Genomic DNA, 26324 nt, shown 5'->3' with positions numbered 1-26324 from the left:
TATCAAATTTCCTTGGGGCATTTATCTAAGCAATTGAACTTGAAAAGGCTTACAGAATGGGTATTTCATTAGCAATTAATGGCTTTTAGTTTTCATTAATTACCTGTTTTGTGTCCAGTACAAGTTGCTGCACTAGTAGGGTGGGATTTTAGAACTGTAGGAATTACATTCCTATTGCAGTGTTGCTTCTTGCTGCCTGGCCAACATATGTATGCAAATGTGCAAATATATGTTACTTGAGGGTGGCAAGTGGCATGATGCTAAATCTGTCAAGACCGCAAATAGTTGTACATCTTTGGCTAAAAGTCTATTAGTACCATTTTTGCTAAGCAGATTTTAAAGACTTATTGTATTTTGCCTCTCAAAGCAAACTTCTAATTCCTATTTTCTCACCACTTTTTATATTCTAAAACAAATATTTTTCTATAGTTCTGTAAAGATCTGATTATATACTGTTTCTCCACATTGCTTCATGATAAATATGATTTTCTTTTCTAATTTTGTAAAGGATTGGAAAAAATTTTGGCATAAAATATGTGGTTTAGCCTTTCAACAGCTATGGTGTGTTTTTCTGCAGCTTTGACATAATTTAGAATCTACTTATTTTTTTGACTGTGAATTTAAAACCTAGAATGTCTGTTTCTTGTATGTAGCTAGTGAAAATAAGAGTGTTTTTTCCAGGTCACTGAGATGATTCATTTTCTGATTTCCCTGTTCAATTTTTCTCTAATGCAGCTTGGTCTTTAAAAGCATCTCAATTTTTTTGACACAATTGCAGATTGCAGTTAAGAAGTATTTTCATTTTAAAAATGAAATTGATTATATTATTGCATTTAGTAAGAGAAGCTTCATTATGCATTTTTGGCAAGGTTTTCCTTTTCCTTTTATTCACTCTCTCTGGTATTTCTCTTAATTATACAGACTTCAATACAGATCTAGTTTTGCATGACAGAGAATAACAGATTTTGTCAGGACATAAGACTTCGTTCAGAATTAGTAACTTTACAGTTGAAACAATGTTGAACTTGTTTATTCTACTCTATTTATAGGAGACATTCAAGTTTTATGTGGAAAAATGGAGGAACAGAAGACTGGAAGCATCATGAACAGACGGTTTTATGATTTAGTTGTTTATGAAATTGTTTAAATATTACATTCAATAAAAAATTTAAAAAGCATGTTGTCATGTGTAATTTTTAATTTAAATCTGTGACTAACAGCACTTTCCGTGACTGCAATTGATAGAAACATTCATTAATAGAAATGCTGTTAAAATTGCTGATGTAATACAAGATGCAGCCTTCTAGGATATTCCGTTTTGGTGTATGATCTGCTATAACTTTTTCTGTCTTTCTGCTTGTGTTGATTTGCCAGATATGTGTATATCAAGAAGGTTGCTGGAGGGGTGTGTAACTGTAACTTAAGCAGACTGTCCTATCCTTTGTTGTTCTTTGCCCGGTCAATGTACTTTGGGGTGAAAGTATAAGGGTAAGGAACGTCATCTTCAACATTCAGCTGTATCTACATAAAAAATAAACATGTTTTTATAAGTTTTCTCCCAGTTGTACTTTCTTGTGTTAAGTATCTCATTTGGGTGTTTGATATTACATGGAAGGAGACAAAATACTTCCACCTCTTACACTGGCTTGTGTGTTGTAGTTCTGTACATCTTCAATTCATTCTCATAACTCTAGGCCCAGTTAATTTTATGGGTACAAGAACTGCATACCCATGAAAACATGCCCTTTAAACAAACCAGTGCCCATTATTTGCAGGGTAGCAGTTTTTACTTGCTGGGAGACTGGTAGGCACACTTTGTACGAATGTGGGAGTAAAGTTATTCTGATGTGATGTTTTACAGTCTGGAGTTGTGTGGCCATGAAAATAAGATGCATATAAATTACAAAGGTGAAACAGTAAATAGAAAATACAGCCATTATCTCTGTGAATAATGATGGAAAGTCTCATATGTGCACATTGGTATAACTAATGGAACACATTGCCTATGCAGTTCGAAAGCTTGTTTCTGTGCATTTCATAACTTTGTTTATTAATCTTTATATTTTCAACCTTATCTTAACCTTGTCTTTTTTAAAAAGACAAATTCTTGTGTGCACACAAGGTTTTGGCAAAATGTTGCAAGACTCATAGTTTTGCAAGTAACCTGAAGTTAAAAAAGAAATTAATACCTAATTTTTTTAAAAGTGAAATTTACAATTTAATCAACTATTTTATTGAAAAACACACAGGAAAAAATCCTGCTGTACTTTAAAAATGAGATTTCACTAATCAGGAGCGGGGAGAATGGTAAATTTTGTGTTCCAGGCAACCAGGATGAATACTAGCAGTGCCTGCTCCATCAGTGGTGTGGTTTTACAGTGACCTTCATCACTTCACAGGCATAGCTCAACAACATACGGCAGCTACGTGGCTCGAACCGTCTGGCACCCTTTGTTCCTGGGTTGTCAGGATAAGGCATTAACATTTGAAATTTCATTCATAGCCTAATGGTTGTGTGCCCTATCTGAAAGCAAGCCTAGCCAGGACTCAGTTTATTTCATTTCACAAATGGAGATGGTTCTTTTTTCTGAAGCTGCAGCTACATTACATGTGTTTCAGTGTAATAGCAGCATAATTGAAGACTGTGTCAACTAGTTGGCAACCCTTTCTCTAGTGCCACAGCTCTTGTTTTTAGAGGTCATCTCGTGAATCTCTCCATTTCACATGTTCCTGTAAATGGAGTCACAGCTGACTGTAACTGGAGGTAATGGGCATGTGTGCTGCTGGAGCTGAACTAGCACAAGGGATAAGGAAGAGAATATTACTTGGAGCAAACACCAGGTCATCACAGAGGAAGTTAACAGCAGACCTGTGGATCCTGACTCCCTTTTTGACAAGGAGGTGGAATCTCATGTGGCTGTGGATCAGGCACTGCACCCATTGGTAGCCTGTGCTGTGATACCGACAGGTCATGTTTGCTGGCTGCTGCCCTCTGAGACAGAAAGCAGCACACAAGGCTGCAGCCAGATGCATGGCTGTGTGTTGCAGGTGTCCATGATGGGCCATGATTGCTGTGAGTTAGCATTTGCATTTTCCTTCTAGCTGGTTTCACTTGAATTCTACCAGAATCATGCCCTATAATTGAATTGTTACAGTTGTGGAAATAGAAAGTAAATTTGACAGCCTGTAACTGAACAATATAAATGAAATTTCTTCAGCTCCAAAATTGCCTTTTGAGTGTCCTCATGGAAAGTTATGGGCTGAGTGTGCCGGCTGCTGAGCTGGTTAAATGTCAAGGAGGTGCTGCAGGAGCATGAGACCAAACAGAACCAGCGTTTCATGGCAGCAATGACAGGGCAACGGGCAAAAGGACAAGCTGATCATTTGGGATCGCGTGGGAATTGCCCAGACCCATGAAGCCCTGTGGTATAAATGGGAAGGCAGAGATAATTCAAAGGATGGGCTGCTGTTGTGTGATACTACTTCTGATTCCCTGTTCGAGTAAATGTTTCATATACAGTTAAGTGATGATATACACAGAGGAGTACAGTCTCTCCTGTCTTTAAAATGTGGGCCATTGAGGGATTTGTGCCACTCTGGGACACAATCATCTCAGTCTGAAACAAGGTTATACCGGGAAGGTTTTGCGGAATCGGCATTTGTGCCAACTCTTCAAGAACACGCTTGAAGTGATAATATTTCTTGTGCATCGGTGTGCTGAGACTCAACCATTTCAAGCATGAAGAAAAGTGCAGTTTAGAAGGTTGGCATTTATTCACCAAATAAGTAGGCGGTTTCATTATTTCTTCATATTCAAAAAGAGAAACCTGCAACATGACAAAATGCAGAATGGCAGCCTTGTGAACTTGTCGTGGTGATTTACTAGTCCAGATACCAAACGTACTCCATCACACTGACCATAGCATGCACCCCTCTAAAGCAGAATAGAATTATTTACCACCAGCTAGTGCATAACTGGGATTGTGCAAGATCCAGACCAGGTGCAGTGTCTGAGATAGGAGCGTGCCTTTCCAGAGGCCTCTGTGGGAAGCTGAGAGCCTGCTGACATGAAATGACCTGACATGTTACTGTAGAAAGCAAATTGTGGGAGTGTGTATGGGTTTGCATAATCATGTGTCTTGACTGGGCTTGAATTGAGATGACTTAATCTCACTTCTCTGCCCTGCGCCACATTATGGGTTTGCCTTTTCCCCCACTCCCCTTGAGGCAGGGGGAGGAGGAAGAGACTTTTGGGGTGTCAAGATCAACATGGGAAAAGTTTCCATGTTAACCACCAATATAGTCATTTTGCAGCATGATAATTACATGCTGTAGTTTTATCCTTATCTACTAAAACAGTTCATTCAACTCATTGTCTCCTGAGACCCTTTTCTGTGGCAAGAACTGTAGCTTGGTAGGCTTGTAGCTGTCTTTAGACTTTCTTAATATGTACCCACTGTTGAAAATGGAGTAGCTGAATGCATTGTGTCTCTGGCAGTGAGAGTCATGGGGGTTTTATAGATTGAATGCCTGAGTCAGCAGGATTCCAGCTGCAGTTTACATGACAAGGGAGGATCATAACCATGCAGGTAGAATCACGAGTGCACATATTGACAGAGAAGCAGACTGGTAGTGTGGGCAGACTGGGGCACTACTGTATTTATTGCTTTTCTTGAATGCGTGATGCTTCCGGACTCCCCAGGAACACAGCAGAGGAGAAAGTGACAGAAGTGATGGATGTGACCAGGAGGTTTTGCTGTTCAATGTGAGAAATTTGTCAGCACCTAGAAGGAATGTCCAATTTCCTGCACCAGTTTATTGTTACTGTAAAGGTGAAAAAGGTAAACATGTAAGAAAAAGCTGAGACTGTCATTGAATTTAGCCCTTTATTAAGCAAAGATTTCTCTGCATTTCTTAAAATTATTCTCATAATTTCTGTATAAAGTCAACTGCCAAAAGATATTTCCTTTCCAGAATGGCTTCAGCCTCTGGTGGTTTGCCAGTGCTTCTGTGAACCAATAATCAGAGGAAACCGAATATCCTTTTAAGTCACGGGCTCCTACTGAGACTGTAATTCAGTCTGAGGGCATCTTTCTGAGTGTATGTAGATCCTCAGCTACAGGAGCAAAATACTGGGTTTCCCATTAGATATGGAAATAAGAGCAGATATGGAAGTTTGAGGTTCGAGTTTTCTCTACTGTTTCCTGTAATTAAGAAAATGAGATAATAGAAACTGTCTAATGCAGTGCCTGCTATAGACGGGGGTTCCACATTGATCTACTTTTAGATAAAGCTATTAATGCAAGGTTTCTCTCTGATACTCCTAAACCTCTATATTGCAATTGGCTGATGCTTCACAATTTCTCACGTGATTACTCTTGAACACCATGATAAAGCAGTGGTATCTGTAGAATTGAGATTGCAGTGATTGCTACAGACCTCTCTGTAGCTCTGTGTTTGTCTTAATTTCCTTCAGCTGCAAGTGCCAATGAACTCAAGGTTCAGAAGGCAGCAAACCTCAGTCTCTCACAGCGATGAGCCTTGACAACCAACAGCAAGTTTAATTCTTGGTTTTGCAAGTAGTTTGCATCTGCTGTTCTTCCCATAGTCCAGGAAACCAGGGCAGATCTGAAAAGTGAAGTTGTAGATAAGAGATAAATCTTGAGGGGAGGAGTAAAGGGTGGACTTTAAGATAGAAAACAGTTTGGACTGGAGAGAAAGTAGGTGGGTGTGGACAGGACAAAGTCATCCTGACCTCCTTTGAGGCTGGCAAAGGCAACTCTGAAATGCTTCTTGGGTGCTGGATTTTTATTTATGGGAGGTGGGCTGGGAAGAATGTTTGTCAAAGTATAGGACCACTGCAGAGGAACTCTGGAGGGATGGGAAGTATGGGCAAAGGGGGAAGGGTGGGTGTTGGTCCTGTGGGTCTCATTAAGATGAGTCCAGCAGCTTCATCAAGATGCTTAGGCCTGCTTGGATTGGGAGTAAAGGACCATGAGGGAGCAAGGAGGAACCCTCAGCTTGTTGGCTGCTGTGGTCGATGACACATCGATGACATCGATGTCCTTGGCGATGACCAAGGATCCTTGCCTTTCTTATGACTCGCACTGTCTCCTCTTCAACCACTTCTCCTTGATGTTTGCTGGAGAAGAAGGAAGTGGCAGCAGCAAGGACTGTAAGGGTGTGTTGGCTGCTAAGCCCAGCTCAGTGAAGGACAAGGCCCTGAAGGACTAATCAGAGCTGCTGAGCCAAACCTGGTCCTAATGCCTTTCTACCATGGGGAGTCGGGATGGTACTAGTCCTGTAATCACAGCTGCTTGACTGAAGGAACAGGAGCATCTTCATCTGCCACAAATACCAAAGGAAGTTTGTTCCAGCAGCAGCCTCTTCAACCTCTCCTCAAATTCAAAAGCAACTGTTAACTGTTAGGAGTAAGTGTGTTGTTAGTGTAATTTGGGGTTCTTCTTCTAAAAAGAAGTCTGAATACGGGGCAGTGTGTGGCACTGGGACCATCACTGTTTCTTTGCATGTTCTGATACTGAGATTGCAGCCTGAGGTGAGGTTGTAACTGAAGCAACTGTGTCAGGTTGCTGAGCCCACTACCTAGCCATACTCTGAAAAACTTTCTGCCTAAACCAAAAATAAATCATGCAGTTGCCCTTATTACTTGCAAAGTTCCCTGGGATTTTCCTCCCATTAGTTTAGTTAGTAGCTTGAACAGTCTGTGTGGAGGGTTAGTTAAACTGTGAAGCTGGATCATCTCTAGCAGTTGCCCATTTTTAGGGCCCTCGGAGCCCTTTGTAAATAAAATTACACTCTAAAAATTAGAAATACGATAGAAAGCATATGCTCATTGGAAAATCCATTAGGAACCGTATATCTGTAGATGACTTAAACAAGGTTTTTGCTTTTCTTCATGATAGTATTGACACAGCCTGTATTTCAAACATTAATGTTCAGAGAGAGTGTGCTAGTAATATTGCATGCCACACCTGGTTCGTGTTCAGCATTCCAGGGAGGAGCAAAAAACTCTGATCAAGTGTGATATCTGAAAATAAATATGTATATAATGTGAAAATAATTATTTTGAACCCTTAAGTTTTCCATCTTTTTTATATTTTTAATGACAGCTATATTTTTTTCAGCACCTATAGTACATATAAAATATTGTGCTCCAATTGTTTTTATGCCCAGGAATGCAATTTCTGTATTTGAGTGTCTTTCTCACTGTCATCAATAACATAAATTTGTCTAAATTCAGCAAGTAAAAACAAGGTTGAAAACTATGTTTTATACCACTAGCTGCAGGGGGCATAAAATTACGGTAATTTGTGGCTTTACTATTGTCAGTCACGTTCAAGGGTTTTTTTCCAGTGGAAATTTATCACACGCCTGTCACTGAACATACTACAGAGCTGCAAGGCGTTTTTCTAGTACAAAGGCACTTAGAAATTCCCTAGGAAGTACATAAAGCTAAAAATATTCATTCACTTTTCTTTTGTCTTGCTTTTAGAAGGGACAAACCTGGAGCAAGTTTGTCCAAAGTGTTTGGCGGTGCTTAGCTCTGCTGTGACCAGACAGCACTCTCCTCTTGGCAACAACAATACCTGGCCAAAATACCTTTTTACATGAGTATTTGTAGGATTTGGGGGGGAAGGTGGGGAAGCAGGTACAGCTTGTGGTGAGGACGGCCAGAGCCACTGTGCCCAGAATTACTGTGGGACTGGTGGGACAGGGCTGGCTTTTTGCCTGTTCCCACGGGCCTGGAATGCCCCTGTGGCTTCGCAGGGAATGGCAGCATGTGCCCCTATTCCTAAGAATTACAACCCAGAAAGTTGATTAAATGATTCTGTTAAGTGGATGATAAAAGAACAAAGAAGTTGTTGGTGTTTCGCCTTTCTCAGCTGAGATCAGAGTCTCTTGGGGTGATGGCTACCACATGTTTGACCTCCAGCTTACCCACATGAAAATCCAGCAACTGCCTTGTGTAGCATAACATCCAGTACCTGGTCACAGCTAATAAGGGCAGCACGTGTCGCATTTTTCAGAGTTTTCGTGTACCACATTTTGTTGCTGCCTGGTTTGGAACTCCCATTTTTCGGCTTCATGCCTTTCTGCCATCAGTTGAAGCACTGCCACAAGGTGATTAGCTATTTTTAACCAAGAGTCGTAGAAGATTTGGGGTGTTTCTTAAGGATAATACTCAGTTCTTTTTGAGCAGTCTTCCCAGCATCGCGACTTGAATCATGAGAAAGACGATGTTTACTTGTGTCAGGCCAGAGCTGCTGGTGGAGGCTACACAGGCATAGGAGTGGGGGCTGTGCTGTTTGGTGTTTTTTTCTTCTGACTTTCTCAGTGGAACATGAAAATTTTTTTATTTTCAAGAAGTTGTTGTTGTTGTTTTTTTAAACTCTTCCCCCAGTCCCCAGTAAATGAAAGTGAGCAAAGGTAGTGTCTTGAAGGCTGATGATGTTACCTGTTACCTAGTACAGTTGTATATTATTGCAAGGCACTGAGAGTTTATTGAAAGTTTCCTGTTCTGTGCATTTTGGTTTTGACAATTTGTGAATGTTTATAGATTTCCAGTTGCTCTGCATTTGCTAGAAAATTTGGGCTAATTTGCTTGTTTACAAAATACAAATTTTTTTTTGAGGCTAGTGGCATTGCTTGTTTACTCACCGTGTTCTTCTGACCAGTCCATTAACATTTGTGCCTCTAAACCCACTTGTTAAACATGAAAAAATACTGTGTTAGGCAGAAACAGTAGTGAGAAATGCTAGGAATCTTAGCAAAATCTGATCAGGTTCTTAAAGAGAAGCAAAAGGTACATATGTGTTGTTGATGGAAGAAGCTGGTTTGGGAGCCATGGTGTGAGGATTGAGGGGTTAAAGTTGCAGGTTTTTAGCACTGGAAGCATTAAAAGTATCTAATTGTGACCATGAAAGCAAAATAATGCCAACAAAATTTGCAATTCAAAATAACCTTTAAGTTTGATTTAATGACAAAATAAATGTCAGCAAACAGTTTTATAATTAATTATATAAATTGGCAACAGCACTTTTATAAATTATGGATCTGAATTGCTTTTTAAATATTCCCTAAAAAAAATAAAAGCAATCATAGGCATTAGTTGTGTGTGTATATACATATGTATGTAATCCATTCGTGCAGATACTTCTACATCTACTTATTAATATGAACACACACTCATATATATGCTTTCTAAAGCTCGTCAGTTCTTAAAAGGGTTAAGCGGTTTAAAAATTACCTCAACCCACTGCTTAAACATTGTTGCCTTAATTAATAGCTGCTAACATATGAAGGGCTTGTCTTGGCTCTCCGAGTATAAAAAAAAAAAAAGTCAGCATGTCACAGAGCTCTGTGTACACTGTTTCTTGTCTACTGCCATTAAAATTAATCATTATGGCTAAAACCTGAAAGGTTTGTTATTTCTGGTCCAAGTGGACATACCAACACCTGCGATTTCTTACCCAAAGAATCCCCATGTGTACTGCATTGTCTGTGATTTATTTTTAAAAGAATTTCATGGAGTTTTACTTTTATTGAAAGGAATGGCTATTGATACTTGTTACTTATTTAGCATTTCTCAATGGATTTTGCAATGAACAAATATAGGACGAAACTTTGGGCAGCTACTTATTGATTTAGCTTAGCCATAATGAAAGCTAGTCCTTTCCCAAGGACGAGTTAAAAGTATTTTGGAGGACTGCCACTACCCACAAGCCAATATGTAGAGCAGTGTTTCTGTAATCCATTTTCCAGTGCTAAAAAAGTTTGTTCATTTGCCAAGTGGAGAGACTGCATAAACTTGGAGTGGAAATTGGGGAATATCTTCCTACCTCTGCCTGTATATTAAATACTTAAGTAATAATGACAAATTTGTCTTACCTGTTTCTTTACAGATCAGATGCCACCTCTAGAGGTACTGTAACAACACACAGTTCTGTTGTCCAGACAGTACTTTATAATATTTATGTAACCAGGAAAGATTTTTTTTTTTTGGTTCTAAATTTGGTGAATTTTCCTTACAAATATTATTTTTGCTTGTATTTGATAGTCCCACTCCCCACTCTGACATGTCTGCAGACTGAAGTCCCATAGCTTGTTGCAGTTTTGTTGTGCCCTGGGCAGTTCAAACAGTAGTTGGACAAAACAACTTGGAAACCGTGCGACCAATTAAACGTGGTGCCATTTCAAAACCAGTTTTTCACTGAGTCGCCTGCAGGAGACCATGGCTGAGGAGTTCCTTTCTGAAGCTGGTCAGGGAGGATACAGGGAGAGCAAAGACAGCAGTAGGTGAATCCTTGGGGTGGTGGCATTGTTGGACTAGCTGGCAGTGCTCTGCTCAAGAGGCACATCTGCCTTAACCACATTGCTAAAGTTGGTAGCAAACTGAATGTTGTGTGTGGAACAGACAGTACAGTAAGTTTTGGGCAGTGTCTTCCTTGTGTTCTTTAGTGTTGAGATTGCTATGGACTGCAGCAACTCTGATTATGCTGGTACAGGTAGTGCAGACAGGAGGGCACAGCGAGCTGCGGCTGATACAGGCCAGTCAAAGGAAAAGGAATGGCTACTCTGAAACTTGGAGAGCGAAGCTGTACTGAAATTCAGTTATGACTTTTAGCCTTGGTGTCGTGGTTTAACCCCAGCCAGCAGCCAAGCACCACGCAGCCGCTTGCTCACTTCCCCACCAGCAGGATTGGGGAGAGAATTGGAAGGGCAAAAGCCAGAAAACTCATGGGTTGAGATAATGACAGTTTAATAAAGAAAGCAAAGGCCATGTACACAAGCAAAGCAAAAGAATTAATTTACTGTTTCCCATGGGCAAGCAGGTGTTCAGCCATCTCCAGGGGAGCAGAGCCCCATCATGTGTAATGGTTGCTTGGGAAGACAAAATGCCATCACTCCAAAACCCCCCTTCCTTCTTTCCTCCAGCTTTATATACTGAGCATGATGTCATACGGTATGGAATACCCCTATGGTCAGTTCGGGTCACCTGTCCTGCCTGTGTCTCCTTCCAGCCTCTCATGCACCCCCAGCTTCCTTGCCAGCATGTCAGTACGAAAATCAGAAAAGGCCTTGGCTCTGTGTAAGCCCAGCTCAGCAGTAACAAAAACATCTCTGTGTTATCAACCCTGTGTTCAGCACAAATCCCAAACACAGCCTCATAGCAGCCACTGTGAAGAAAATTAACTCTACCCCAGCTGAAAGCGGCACACTTGATTAGAACTCGTGGGAAGATTTCTGTTGCCTCGCTGACCATTTGATTTTGCAGCAGCAGCAGCTCCACTGTGGAAGTGTGAGTAGAGGCCAAAGCATACGGCATGAGCTTCACTGGCTGAGAGATGCCTAATTCCCCTAAACCTGCACTATTTGCAACTCCTGGTAGCGCGAGTGGGGCAGGTTGTGTGTCATCCACCCACTCTTCCCTGTGCTCTTCTCTGTACACAGCCCCACAGCATGCTATTGTTAGGCGTGAACGCTAATTGCTGGTATTTCAAGGCTCCTACCTTCTTATTGCTAAAGCCTGTAACAATAATCACAGCCTATATTCCCCATCTCTCAGCATCAAGGAAACAAGATATGATCATAGGCAGTGTGCTAATGTAATTGTAGTATATAGAATATGAGCTTTTTCTATGTAAACAGAGGCCTGGCCACCTCCTATGATAGCTCTTCCTCCACTCCACATGCTGGCTGTTCCTCGGCTCACTGCTCAAGTCCCCATTATGTATACATCTACCCTTGTCATAACACCACCTCTGAAACACTCACACCGTTTGGTCCTGCTGCATAATGTTAAGAGGGTGGAATTTTAAATTGAAAAAGGCTGTTTAAGTAATGTCAGCAGCCTGACTAATTTCACAAAAGGAAGGAAATTCAAAGTTAAGGCTATGGTATATTCTTATCTAGATGCCTGAAGATTTCTGTGCATGACAATATGCCCCTAAAATTCAGAGCTGTCCCTTATGTCTTTAATTTCTCCCATTGTGTCTCTCCTTTTTTTTTTATTAAACATCAAAGTGAATTCACAACAGAGAGTCAGCCTAGAATTTAATCCTCTAAATACCTTGAAAATAGAGGTTTAGACTAGAAGTACCAATATATACCCTTAAAACTTCAGTGTAATATAAAAGAGATTCTAATCACAACAGATCATTACAAAGAAGAGTAAACCATTAAAAAAAAATTAAATGTCTTAAATATAATAAAAAGGAATAATTAAGAATCAAACAGGAAGCTGCTATTCTGACAATTTAATGATGCTGAATTGGACTGAAAGAATTGGCTTTGCCATTAAAAGGCAATGAAAATCTGATAATTTCAAAATGGCACTGAAATCAGATCAAGTGGGTTTTTTTGAAATCAAATACAGCAGAACCAGAAAGATATGGTAGAATTCGCCTTAGAAGAACCTTGGAGTGTTTTGGATTCCTACTACTGCCTAGGGCTGAAGATCTTACTTTATCAGTCCTGTTTAATATCTTTAGACCAAGGTCTTCCTGGGAATATATTGCCTCGTGGAATCTGTGGAAAGTAATGTGGCAGTCCTAACTGCCAAATTGAACAATAAAATATGGATGTTCTGTCATTCTTAATTCTTAAAAAAAAACCCAAACCAAACCTTGGGATTTACGTAACAGTATCTGGGTCATTATAGCCGATTACAGGAGGAGTTTTCCACTGTATGGAACATGTAAATGAAAGTCAAGTAGTCGATCTGCTTTGGGTCTCTGTATATAAGAACGGAGATATGCATCTAAACATTTAAAAGCAGCAAGCTAATCTTACAAAATGCTCACAACTGTACACCTAATTTGTACATGCACTTACTGTGACTGTGTGTGAATTATGCCCATTTATTTACTGATACTAATTTTCTGAGCAAAACTAGGTGCACAATTGCAAGCATTTAATAGATTGCATTGTTAGATTTTTAATTACTCAGGGGCAGGTTGGTATTTTCTACCTGAGAACCTTAGGAAGCAAACTTGGTGAATTGCTATGATTTGTACTGCCAGGGAGAAAGATGTTGTTAACAGCAATCAATTAGTATGTATTTGAAATAATTTTATTGTTATCATCTCTACAGTAAGCAAATACCTATTTTGGGCATCATCAGCATCTAACTGGAATATAAAGGCAAAGCTTTAAAATACATAAGGAATTAGAAATAACACAGAGTAGTTAACAGTTCTATATTCCATCATTGCACATGTTCTCCTGAAGCACCTGTGAAATCTTCTGTGTTGCTTTCCTCTGTGCTGTGTTTGTGAGTGCTGAATGTCATATATGCCACAGAAAGTAGTGTTTCGATCCTTTTCTCTCGCAGTTCTTTGAATTAAGTATGTGATCACTGTATGTTCAAACATTATATACTAAAATATCAGCTCTTACAATGTGCAACGGGTCCTTTTAAATCGGTCGCCCATAGCTCAGAATATATCCAGGTGTGGAGAACTCATGTATGCCTTGTCACCTATGAAAACCGCGTGTCAAGCAAACAAAAAGCCCAAAGCCCACCCCGAACCCCCAGCCCAGGCTGAAGCTGCTGTCCGTGGCAGCCTTGCGGGGAGCACAGCCCGCATCCCGACTCCTGGGGTTCTGCTGCCATCCTGTGGCAGCCGCGCTGCCGGCGCCCGCCTCTTCTGGGAGGCTGCCGGGGGGGACCAAAATTGGGCTCGTTCTTCCCCTACCTTCCTGCAAGGGACGCTGTCACCTGCTGCCTCCTCTGCTGTTACCAGTCTTGGGTTGATTTCTGCTTGATGAAGCGCAGAGATAAATAGTATAAAAGCAGGAAGCTGCAAATGATACCAATGAGGATGAGGTAGCTCACGTAGAGAGGATGGGAGTCCAAGTCCAGAGACTGAATGATCTGTAATGACCAATAACACAAAATTGGGAAAAGGCACAAAATTTTCATGCTGGATCTGTGAAGTGTATTTTACATGTGAGTTCCCTTGGCCCATGCCATCTTTCCCCTTGGTTTCCAGCTGGATGTATCTTTCGGAGTTGTTTGATAGCAGGTTGCAGCTACGCTATTCCTGTTTCAGAGGAACACAGTTCAGCTTCTGAACAGTTTCAGCAAGTGCATAGTTGGGTTTTGTGTAGAAAATAGTGGCCCACGATTATTTTCTTTTTTTTTTTCTCTTCAACTAAAAGAAAGGCATATGAGTGACTGCTATAGGGACATCTTTAAGGACGAATTTACAATATACTAAGTGTAACATGACTTCACGCACTGATTTGGCATTTGCCAAATTTGAGGCCTACAACATCCATTTAAATATGACAGGCTTTCCACCCGTTGGGGAAACAATTAAATGTTTATAACAGTTTTTGTTACTGACTTACAAATTTCCCTGGTATTTGAAAAGTAGTGTTTCCAACAGTCATTTCATACATCCGGTCAGTGAACTGAATTTGCATCATTCCTTGAAAATTCCATCTGAGGAAAGAGATTTTAGAAACCCAAAAAGGAACTGAAAAAAGAAAAAACAGAACGAAAGAAATTGATATACATACACAAAACTTGAGACCTCAAAAACTGCTGTGCTACTGCCAAATACAGCAGCTTTGTCTCATTTCTTGACAGCCAGAGGCTGTAAACATGTAGGAGTTTATTATTGGACAAAATAGCAGATATACTTTACGTTGTTACATGGAGATGGGAAGTGAGGAGTAAGCTAATATCCATATCCATCAAACTCCTACTGTCAACTAAGTCTTCCTGGAGCTCCATCTTCGTCTTTTGAATACAATTCTTTTTACTGAAAAGTTTGGCAACCACATAAGAATCAAGCCTTTCACTAGTGCTTTTTTGACCAAACTTCCTTTTCCCTCATTTTCAGATGGAGAAACTTATATAAAATGAATGACTCCACTGTCACCATCCAAGAAGATAATTGCAAAGGTAGGAGTAAAGCTGAGTTTTCCTGCAGCATCACGACAACTAGTCAGTGATGAAAGCCACTGACGTTTCCAAGCCAGTTTGGAGGGATGGTGGGAGCTTTGTCTCACCTGTCCAGAGACCTTCCAGGCTTATCACAAAACCACCACTCAGGTAGAACGATGTGAAAAGGACGTTGCCGAGGAAGGCCGAGAGCTGCAAGGTGGGCAGCAGCGCTGCCACCCAGAGTGCCATGGCACGGGCACTGTACACAGCCAGCCACACCGAGAGGAAGTTCAACAGGAAACGCTCTGGTTCAGGAATGAGGTTTGCCAGCCAGTAGATGGGAACTCCGTAAATTATAACAAAAGCACAGTGTTCTGGGAGCTCCCCCAAAATCTGTTCAGGGAGAAGAAAAATTAAATAAAAAAAGAGAATTTGTTGAATGATAATTACAAAACCACATGAGATGTGCCCTAATGTACTTATGGACTTCTTATAAAAATTACAGGAAATACTCCCCTAGAACACAATCCTCTCCCTGTTAGGGGTTGTCAATGACATGCAAAAACAATCTGCAGCAGAAACTGAAATCCACGCTAGTTTTTTCTCCAGTTGTGACATTGCCTGTAACTAACTGTTAAATGGAGAGGACTCCTGTAATAGATTAGAGGTCTTGTTTTGTTACAGTTTGGGCAGTTTCTAAGAATTTATGACACTTTCCCTGAGAACTGGTGTGCTTGATAACAGCAATACTGTGCCTGACTCATGGCTACTGTATTTGCCCCAATTTGGTTGAACCTAGTGTTAGATCAAATTTTAGACAAATTTGGCTGTTGGTCCATTCCCCACCTTGTCCCAAAGGCAGTCCAGTTAGCAGCTTAGTTTGTTGTAAAACAAAAGCATAAATAGGATTTTCTCAAATATCTGAAGAGGTCTGTAGAGAGCATTAGTTGTTCCTAAGAGGGTTGCTACTATCCTGTAATACTAAGGTTGTAACAAATTACATCGATTTCTCTGTGAATAATGTGCAATCTTTGTGACACAATGCAGAGAATATTTTTCTCTGGCAACCACTAATAAGCATTTAAAATCTTGTGCAGAAATGGAAACCTAAATTACAGATGCCATGGCAGGCAGAACTCATCTAACAGCGGCAACATCACAAAGAAGGGATTATTCTAAACCCTTGTGAAAAAGAGAATGTAATTTTTAAAAAAAGTTCTAAATTTAATTCCAGGAACTCTGGCTCTTTATGCACTTAATACGGCTTTTTTATCTCTGACCACCACAGGCCCAAACTACTACTGGAAACATCACAGTTTGTAATTTCTGTTTTACCTTTTCTTTAGCTTTTGATGTAAATATTTTGTTTTACAGATCAAGACATGTAAGCAAACTTTCAGAGATGCTTCAGTGAATTATGCGGTTATGTAAAATTGCCTAAGCCTTCAAATTTGGGTTTGAGATTTCTTAAATTTTGGCCAAACAGCCTAGCGAAAGATTCTTCTTTGGCTTCTCTGGTGTGGGATCTCAACCATGACTTATGGCAACAGATCTAAAGTAGTGTGAGGTTTAATCTATTAATGTCAAGGAAGCAAGAACGATAGCCTTAGCTGGCAGACACAAAAGAACAAAATCTGATATGAACCTGATTGTTTATACAACAAGTCTTTGATTTGCTTGTGTTTTTTTAATGTTCAAGACAGCTGTTTGTATTTCCTGGCAACAAAACCAGTTACCTTAGCAAAGAAGTATGGGCTAACAGAGTACATTCCACCTTCCAAGTCATGATAGAGCATTGCTCTTTCTGAATGGCCTGCAGAGTAGGAGAAAACAGATTGTTTTAGGCCTTGGATTGTATTAATAAGTTTAATTTTTTTCATTAATTTAGGAATCTTCTGATTTTGATTGCTTATAATGTTTACAAGAAAACTGACACTTACATTTGGCAATAACATCCAGAATTATTGTGAATGGGATTAGGGCACCTATCATGTAGAGCAGTGCTGTTGTGTCACGAATAGAGAGTCCATCTTTGTCATGGCCATAGTACAAAAATCCAATTAATAATGACATAAGAAGGGCCTCAAGTCCATGGATTAGTAACGTTGAAAGATCTCGGAAGTCATTGGAGACTTGACGACTAGGAAAACAGCAACATTGACTGTAAGATACAGTACTTAATAATGCCAGTCACTGTTCAGAGACATTGCCCCAAACACTGTTAAAATCAATTCATGGAACTTGCTGACTTTGACTGTGGTGGGAGTTGGGCTGCCTCTTTCTGTAAAGGCTTTTACCTAATCCAAGCTATGAAGCATCTGTAGCCACTGAGTATTTCAGGCCTGAAATGCTGAAAGCTTGAAGGAAGGCAATGGATTTGGGACATTTTGTGCTTCTTTCTTATGATTTAAAATGCAAATGGGCATGATACGTTACTGTTTATGCTGAAGAGAAGTTTACCTTAATAATACAGTGAACTGCTTTAAGGCTCCTGGTAACTGATCACTTGAATGGTGAGGCATGTTGATAGCCTCTTCTGAGTTTAAATGGGACCTGTTCAAAAGAAAAAGAGAAAAAAAAATTGAAATTAGCACAGGCTGTAGCTATTGTTTCAGATCCTCTGTATGACACTCTTTTCTTTACCTTTGGTTGCTGACTGTGGTCACAACATTGTCTCCTTCAGTAACTTTCCATAAGAAGTCATCAAAATGTTTGACTTTTTCTAGGAACAAGTTGGCAAGAGTATTTGCTCTTTTTCGGCTTTCCATTTCCTTTTCTGCAGTTTGTTTATCGATACTGGTCAAATCAACTGCAAGACATTATTTGATGTAAGTCCATATGCTATAGAAGTGATAACTTTATGATGTGCTTAGAATCAGGGATTTCGCTGTGAACAGATAGTACAACCTGTGTACATGCATTGACTTACAATAGTTAGAACTTTATCAGTTACCTTAGGCAGTTAGAGATGAACGGATTGTTCATGTGTGTGTTTCTTACCTAGTGATTCAATGAATCACTGAGAGATTACATAATTGCTTATTATAATATTATAAACTACTATTTCAGATTTGTCGCAATTTCATAGTGCCTTGAGAGGAGTGCTGAGAAAAAAAGCTATTTGAATTTCCTTCCTGGTGTGTAGGCATTTACAATCTTTTATGTGACTTTGACTTAAATCACATGTTTCTTTCTTCATCTGAAAAATTACAGTTATCATCTTATTTGTATCTTATGGAGGTGCCATAAACTTTACCAGATATTGAGAAAGTCCAAAAAGGGTATTATCTAAGGACAACATAGAGAGACAGTAGTTGACTTAGCATTGTTTTTTTACTTAACAAAATGATTTTTTTAAAAATCTAAACTTATAGTAGTATTTTCCCATGTTGACCTTCAATGTAGACTGACAATACCTGATGTTTTGCAGATGCTTTCTGAGAGAACTATTGCTGCACACTTCCTGATTCCTTGCATTGGGCTGATCATCTCTGTTCAGCCACTCCTTAGCAGGAGTCCACCAGAAATTAGTTCAATCTGCCCTGTCTTCCCTTCTAGCATGGTCTCCTGTTTTTCTATCAGACACCAGCCAGCATTTGTGTGTTTCCATCATGTGCTCCTTCTTGCTGTGGATCCTCTGCCATCCCGTCCTATTTCCACCTTTCTGCTGCCCATATTTCTTTTCCTATGGGTGCTGACTCTACGTATTGCTAAAAGATCTTCTACCTCCCTCTCTCATCCCTCCCTACCTCTGTGTCGTAGGGGTTTGTAACTGCAGGCAGCAGCTACAAGTTTGTCCAGGACTGCCTCTCCGTTCCCCTACAGGGGTGCTCAAGCCTTCCTCGAGGCTGTCCTTGGCTGAGGACTGCTCTGAACCCTGATGGTGACAAAGGTCTTTTTGTAGGGCTTGACAGCAAATTTAACTTCTGTTTATCTCTGCACAGCTGACGTTGCCTGCCACATAGGCACAGCTGAAGAGGTTACTCCAGAGCACTCACTGGTGTCTGTGTGAGGTTTCCTGGCCAACTTGAGTGCAAAGACCTAAGGGCTGCAACTGAACCAGCCTCTGTTAAGAGATTCCCGCCCATTAGATTAAGAGGGTCAGATTCCCTTTCCACGTTGCAAAAACCAGAAGAAGAATGGATTTGAAACCATGTAAACTTTCTTTGAGGAGTAAAAGGATTGCTTTTTTGGGTTAGCTTTTTCTCCCTTCTGGTGTGCTCTTTTGGGCAGACTTCTCTTTCCCATTTACTGTTCCAGGTACATGTTATTGCTCACTCTGGGGAAACTAGCTTCTACATTTCTTGATTGAGAAGTCAGAGAACTGGCTACAGAAAGCAGTTCATCAGTCTATCTGTGTCTTTCTCAGTCAAAGTTTCAACCAGCTAAAACATGGGGTTAAGTGTGCTAAACATGCAGAGGAGTTGCTATACCTGTCAGGGTTAGAAGGAGGATTTTTTAAAAAATTGCTTTTGTCCATACATCTTGTTTTTCTTACATTTTCTGTACTGAGAAATAGGGATCTCATTAAAAATGGAACTTGCTGCAATATTGATTTGAGTCAGTTATAAGACATTTCTAAGACAGTTATTGTCTACAAAAATCAATGTTAGTTAGACAATTATGAAAGCAAATGATTTCCAGTAACCTTTTCTTTTGGCAGTGCTTGATACTGACCATAGAAATCCGCAGGATTGCTGTACCTTGGGCAGGGGTAGCCTAGTTCTGTGAAATACTGGACCATGTCTCTAGCTGTTCCACAATAGGCAGTGAGTCCAGAAGTCATCAGAAGTACTAAATCAAACAGTTGGAAGATATCTGACCGAGGCTGATGAAGTGAAAGAAGAACCAATCTGTTTCCCCTGGCCAGTCTGGATAATGTTATCACGAGGTTATGTGCAGTAAAACTGTCCAGTCCAGATGTGGGTTCATCAAGTATGAGTATTCCTGCCAAATACAATAAGTTTAGATGTGGAAAGCAGCATGTTTGATTTGGAAAATATGTTCTAAATGAAATGGTGCTAGTGCATGAAATGTCACCGATTATTTTTAAATTTAAAGGAAAAAAATATATTCTTTTACTTCAGTACCAGAGCATTTATTCCTGAGCATCACTTCTTACAAAATAAAAAAATCTTTTTCTTTCTCCATAATTACAAAAATATAACCCTATACAAGCAAAAAATGTTCAAATCCATTTCCCAGTGAAAAAACTGATGTCAAATCTTGCTTAACAAGACGCTCAGTCAGGTTAGTAGTGCTTTTGATATATATAAGATCAGATAAGGGATTCAATCCAGAAAAATCAGCTGTGGATTTAGCCTCTTATTTTGCTTCTACTGAAGACAATGGAAGTTTCTAGTTCACCTGCTGCATGAGCCAGCCATGTCAGTGAGTTGCACAACACTGCAAGGACTGACTATACAGCCAAGAAAATTACCTTCCCTGTGAATACTGTACATGTAAATGGGGGCTGGGTCAGAGGAAAGGAAAACAATCTCCATGTTACAATAGGCCAGCAGCCTTCCAAAATAACTTGTGGTATGTGGTCAGATAAACAAAAATGTTACACTGGTATGCACAGACCAGAACACTGCTTGAGGGTAACTTCAGGCAACTTTAGTAGTCTTTGTGATGGTGGGTGAGAGCGGTGGGTGAAGCATCCCAGGGGGGCTCTGCCTTGGTCTGCTTCCGCTTTTCCATTGGCCAAGGTGACAGAAACACTAGTGGGCCAGCTGCTAAAAAACACTCTGTTTACAGAATTATTACTGTAATAATCACAGTTTTATCTGTGATCAGCAATGATTTCAATTTAAGCAAATGGGCCAGCATTCGGTCACTGTGTCTAACTGTGCTGTGGAGAGGTAACCTCTGGCAGAGGGTGGTGCCAGGTTAAGTGCTCTGAGTATGAACTCCTTAAGCTGCCCCTGGGGCAGTGTGTCTGTCTGAAAGCTCCTGTCTTCATTTACTGCCCCATTATCCCCGGGTGGTCTGTGGTAGGCACGAGGAAGGTGTCAGGGTTTTGCTCACCCGGGTTCCAGAGCAGCTGCACACCGATGCTCACTCTCCGCCTCTCGCCTCCTGAAACGCCACGGAGGAACTCGTTCCCTACCCTGGTGTTTGCACACTGGCGCAAGCGCAGCTCTGCTATGACATCTTCTACCTGGGGGATCCGAAGGGCAACAGAGAGAAAGCAAGTGTTCATTTGGACACTCGTGCACAGATAAAACTGAAAATAAGATGAACGTGGTTAAAATTCGTCTGGATATTTCAGAGCTATATGATCAAGAGACACTCTTGGTTTTAGAGATAACATTAAAAAAGACTCAGCGATCAAAAATTTAGTTCATCTTTCAGCCTCTGTAATGCTTTCTCTAGATTGTCATTTTTTATGAGCTTTGGAACAATTGCTGGTTTCTATCTTGAAAGATGAAAAAGGTGTATAATTCATAATCTACATGAAAAAATATCAGATTAGCTGTTCTGACTCCAAACACACAGGATCTCTTGGATAATTCCTGTCAGACACATTTTTGACAACTTTACTTTTTTCCAACAGCTTAATTACCCTTTTTTTCCTTTGTGAGTCTGAAAAAAACTTCGGAAGGCGCAGTTTGGCAACGAACAATAGTGTTTCTCTGACAGTCAGGTGGGGGAGCAGTCGGTCATCCTGCCGCACGTGTGCTATGCATTTCCTAACAAGCTGGGGAGTGCTGGGTTCGTTGTTGATCAGGATTTGACCAGACTTGATTTTGCCTCCATGATCCCGGCAGGTTATCACGTCAAGCAAGGATGTCTTTCCACCAGCTAGAAAAGTCAAAATTGAAAATTAAATTAATTCCCAAGGGATCATTTTGAAAAATGGTCTTGTCACAGACAGCGGATAGAAATTTTTGTTCCTTAGCATCTCTTACACAACACTTCCTGCAGTTTTTCCAAAGCCACGGGGACGGAATGGTCTTCAAAGAAAATAATGACTATAAATTCATGTTCAGGAAATCTCTCCCCTCTGGACTGGAGTATGGGGCTTTAACCCTTGTCATTTCTTAGCAGAATTGGGAGGTTGGGCGTTGAGGGTAGTTCCATGAACACAAGAAGAAAGATCTCTTTGGTTACCTTTCTTTCACTTTTGAAACATAGGTGACAGGTGGTGTCTTGCCCTGGCTGCAAGGCTGACACCCAAATGCTAAGCAAGAGCTTTCTTTGTGGAGGGATTTGTGAATTCAGATGCAGCAGCTGGATCAGCTGAACGACTAAGGTGCTGAGTGATTATACAGACAATAAGAACCTTAATCATGATTGAAATAAAAATTATTATGACTTAAATAAGACAAAAAGACAGTTAAATAATTAAGAAAAGCTGGCTCATAACCAGAGGTAGGAAAAGTAAAGCAATGAAAACAAAACCTGATTTGGAGCTAAATAGCAAATGAATTTTTCCTTTTTAGTGTATGATACTGTATGTAAACACAGAGAGCTCTCTTATTATGATTAAATGTCATTTATTTCTAGTCTCCCTGTTGAAAGATTAACTCCACACTTGTTTCTTCATATATACATTTTAAAAAAAGAAACCCATCCATCTGTAAACCACATATTGCTCTGTTTAAGAGTGACATATTGATTGCCATTGACAATGTGAAACCCATCAGCAGTTTAATCCATTTTATTAAGGCATTTGATGAAATAAATGATAAACAGCTTTTGAAAATAGTTTGACTAGTTTGCTGAAAGGGGTTTGTGCTCAGTGTATGTTATCTTACAAAGGTGCTATATCTATAACTTTATATATTATTTCATCACAAGCTTTTCCTTTTATTTTTGGGAAAATCTCTAAGGTACAGCTTCTATTACATTAGGGATATGTAGTAAGAAAAAAATTCCCATGGCAATAGGGAAGAAACACCTCTTTTTGTAGAAATAAAGTTCAAACTTTTTGGCAAATATGCCTTGTCTTTGATAGAGAGGATCTTCACTGAATCACTGAGATACATAAGAGTCTAGTGGAGACACAGCATGGAGGTTTTTCCCTCTAAAGTAAAGTACTTTTTACTTCAGTTTAGCACATCATGTGTCTACTTCTTATCTCCCTAGATGAGCTTAGATTCAATTGAACATATGGGGAAAAGGCCACCTCTCCATTAGACAACCTCACCTTGGAGAAGATTAGACTTGTCCCACCAGAAAATGAAGGAAAAAAAGAAAAAGACGTTGTAAAGCAGAGACCCCAAACAAAAGTGGAACTGTCTTTTCTTCTCTGTAAGTTTCTCTTAATTAACCCAAATGCAATATTTTGTCCTGTTAGAATTGTTTCAATCCAAAGGGAATTCCTACTTATGGCTATGCAAGTTGGCATTGATCTTTCTTATGGGGTCTGTCCTCATTTGTCTGCTCTGTTTTCTGGGTAAGACCTGCAATTGGCCTGTTTTGAATCTGAGCCATGAAGCTGATTCATGTCCAGCAGATCTGGGCCTTCAAGGCCACAATTATGACAATACCCCACTACACCTCAGGAAACAATTAGCAAATGTGTGGAAGGCATAACAAAATTGGGTTTGAAAATCAATCTTAAACCCAACTCCCCTCCTCCCCGTGGTATCATTCTTTGTTTCCTCATAGATCATGTCACTTAAAGAATGCATTTAAGTGACACATTGCCAATAGTTTTTTCCTCAACTAGATTTTGACATTAAAAAAACTGCTCTTGGCTGTGTACATTTTATCTGAGAGTTGGTCATATCCTGAAATTTGTTTGCTCTTACCAGTGCTTCCTATAATAGCCAGCATCTGACCACTTCGAACTTTTAAATTCAGATTCTGGATTATTGGCACACGAGAATGGGGATCCGATTTCCAGGTCCAGGGCATTTTCATCTGTGCAAGGTTTTCATACCAGGGAATCTGGGATGCTGTGTTAACCTAATAAAGAAATAAACAAGTCCCTTCAAGCAATAAACTATTTAGCAACAAATATCTTCAAAGTTACAATGTTACAAGCAAAGAATATCATTGTTAATCTTCAGAAATACATGGAAAGAAGTTCTTTTGCAGCCATCTATGGGTTTTGTGTTTTACTTCTCATTCCGTTAATCACTAAATCTATCTCTGTTCTCTGTTACTTTGGAAACTTATTGCTATTGTAAATTTTAAATATTTAAAAATTTTAATGTAATTTGAAATTCTATTAAACTGAAAATTGTGAAATCTACTTCAGATGCCACGGTGGCACAAAGGAGATGAAAAATTTCACTGGTTCCTTGAAATCCTCCTTATTAGTCATCCTCTCTTCATCTCCTTCCACATACTCATTTTTGCCAGCCAGGGCTCCCAACATCGCTAGCCTGACAGAAAGTCCCTCTGCCCCAACACTCAGAGGAATAATTTTGCTCAAGACTGAAAAAAAGCAGAGCTTAGAAACAGATCTCTCTTTCTGTCTTACCCCCTTGCTTTACTAAATAAATTTACAATGGAGGGGTTAGTCTGCTGTCAGTATTGCAACCAAGAGTATGATTCTACTCACAAAACCACGTATTTGACTGTGCAACAGTTGTGTGAACTTTTTCGACTTTGTTTGGCTTTTAAAATGGCTTGTGTATAGAAACAGGCATTGCTGGATATGCTTCCTGCTGAAGGGAGGTATTTAAATGACAATTCTTACCTGGTAATTGAGTTCTTTGACCTCAAGAACGTTTGATTTCCCACTGTATGTGAAATACAGACTGTTATCTTCTTCAGAGGAAAAAATAGCATCCTGGGGCTTGGTCTGGAAAAGTTGTTAGGTTAATTGCAACAGTTAATTACAACAACTAAAGTACTGTTAAAATCTGAGTTCAGAAAAGACAAAGCACAAAGGTAAATATATTTATGGAATATAACAATATTGAGTTACTGTAGTGCAAAAGTCTGAGGGGTTGAAATAAGTTATCTATTATCTGTTAATCAGTGTGAAACGTACTTTGTTCTAGTGACATGTATGAGGGCCAAAAATGCTGTGCTGTGCTTTTCTAGTTGCTAGTTTAAAAGCAGTCATTCAAAATGGAGATAAATGTCATGTCAGTATAAAGAGATTAGACTCTTTCTTTTTTTCCTTTTTATGAGGAAAAAAGATACAGTGCTTCAGCAGTGTCAGTCTACTTGACCAAAATAGTGCATATAGTTATGGCAGCTAAAAATTAGCTGCCATACATAAAAAACTTATGCCATACATAAGTTATGGCAGCTAAAAATTAGTGTTCACTGGAAGTATATCTGTTGTTGAATTCCACATGGACTCAAACTTGGAGAATTTGTGAACAAGTGGGTATACAACCACAAGTACAGTCTCTTTCTCCTCTTTTGTTTTTTAAATTTACAGTTTGTCAACTGTGGAACTTACTGTTCTGAGGTATCAGTTAAAATAACAAGAGTCTCTGCTTGGCTTGGTTAACGTTTTGCATACATCTGCAATTATGAAGTCGTTGCTGAGGCAGCTTTCTGGATTTGGGTGTAACTCTGTGTGCATGCCTGCAGTTTTTACTCCAGACAGCCATATCTTTCCTGAAGCCCTGTGCTTTTCCTACGAGTCAGACTCATTTCTAGCCAAGGCAAACATACCTGTTCTCTGTGTAGCAGCCCCTATCCATGCCTGTGGTATCTTTGGCAGCTGATGACCACGATCTTAGTGTGCACCACATACCCTCACAGCAAACAAGGCTGATTAATCTTTTCAATCTAGATACAGTCTAGATAGCAGAAAGCAATGTCGCACCAAGCAGCCTGAAAAGCCGCATGAAAGCCCTCCAAGCTCCTGCTACTGCCAAAGCACTCTGTGCTCTCGCTTATGTTGAACCTAATTTTTGAAAACAGGTGCTCCCCAGCAAATGTGGGTATCAGTCTGAAGGCATATCCTGGGAAAGCCGGTCCAGGCCATGCTGAGGGGCTTTCTCCTCCATCCACATATTTGGAGATCGCCCCTCTCAGTTCCACCACTGTGGCATCTGAGAACTGGCCTCATCCTCAGTATGCTCTGGTGGGGGGTGTGGACACTTTCTGCTCCCCATTTCAGAGCTGGATGAGCTGAGGGCTCACCAGCTGCAAAAGCCCTGTGGGAAGGCTGCCTGCCTGCCTCTCCCAGTTCTCAGCAAGCACTGTAGCTGCAGAAAGCTGAGCCCATCAGGTCCCTCCCGACTCCCTGCAGGTCTCACTCCCTGGCAAGCCCTTGAATGTCACCTGGCTCCAGCCGGCATCATCCAGAGAGACATTTTCAGTGGTTTCCTTCATCATGGTGGTGGAAGGTCTCACTCCTTGCAGTGGTTTGACTTGTCTCTTTGAAAGAAATCCTTCTCCTCTTGGTTTGGAACTCAGTCCTTTCCGGGCACCTTCACCGCAGCACCGTATCTCCTGGCATGCTGTGTCTCTGCAGCTGGCG

General features: G+C 40.2%; 2 protein-coding genes across 3 annotated transcripts in view; one reads left to right on the top strand and one right to left on the bottom strand.

The window, feature by feature from the left end:
- The window catches only part of LRPPRC (leucine rich pentatricopeptide repeat containing), an 87309-nt gene extending 85753 nt beyond the window's left edge, over nt 1–1556 (top strand). For both annotated transcript variants that reach the window (XM_027723417.2, XM_039386965.1), the window contains exon 38: nt 1050–1556. In XM_027723417.2, the coding sequence (XP_027579218.2) occupies nt 1050–1106 (57 nt within the window). In that variant the 3' untranslated portion in view covers nt 1107–1556. The remainder of the gene's footprint in view (nt 1–1049) is intronic.
- Nucleotides 1557–13502: 11946 nt separating this feature from the next.
- Nucleotides 13503–26301, bottom strand: ABCG8 (ATP binding cassette subfamily G member 8). Its single transcript, XM_027723404.2, has 13 exons — nt 26126–26301; nt 24576–24680; nt 23680–23836; nt 21486–21724; nt 20948–21080; nt 19595–19864; nt 17561–17726; nt 17378–17470; nt 16858–17057; nt 16654–16730; nt 15043–15310; nt 14377–14504; nt 13503–13897 (listed from the first exon to the last, which is right to left on the bottom strand). The coding sequence occupies exons 1-13, from the start codon at nt 26177–26179 to the stop codon at nt 13760–13762; spliced, it is 2028 nt and encodes a 675-aa protein (XP_027579205.1). The 5' UTR covers nt 26180–26301; the 3' UTR covers nt 13503–13759.
- Between the last annotated feature and the right edge of the window lie 23 nt (nt 26302–26324).

This window comes from Pipra filicauda, unplaced genomic scaffold (assembly GCF_003945595.2).
Source record: "Pipra filicauda isolate LSUMZ 115617 unplaced genomic scaffold, ASM394559v2 scaffold51_size4534324_pilon, whole genome shotgun sequence".
Lineage (NCBI taxonomy): Eukaryota > Metazoa > Chordata > Aves > Passeriformes > Pipridae > Pipra > Pipra filicauda.
The sequence above is the reverse complement of the archived record's forward strand: the minus strand, read 5'-3'. Positions and strand labels throughout refer to the sequence as shown.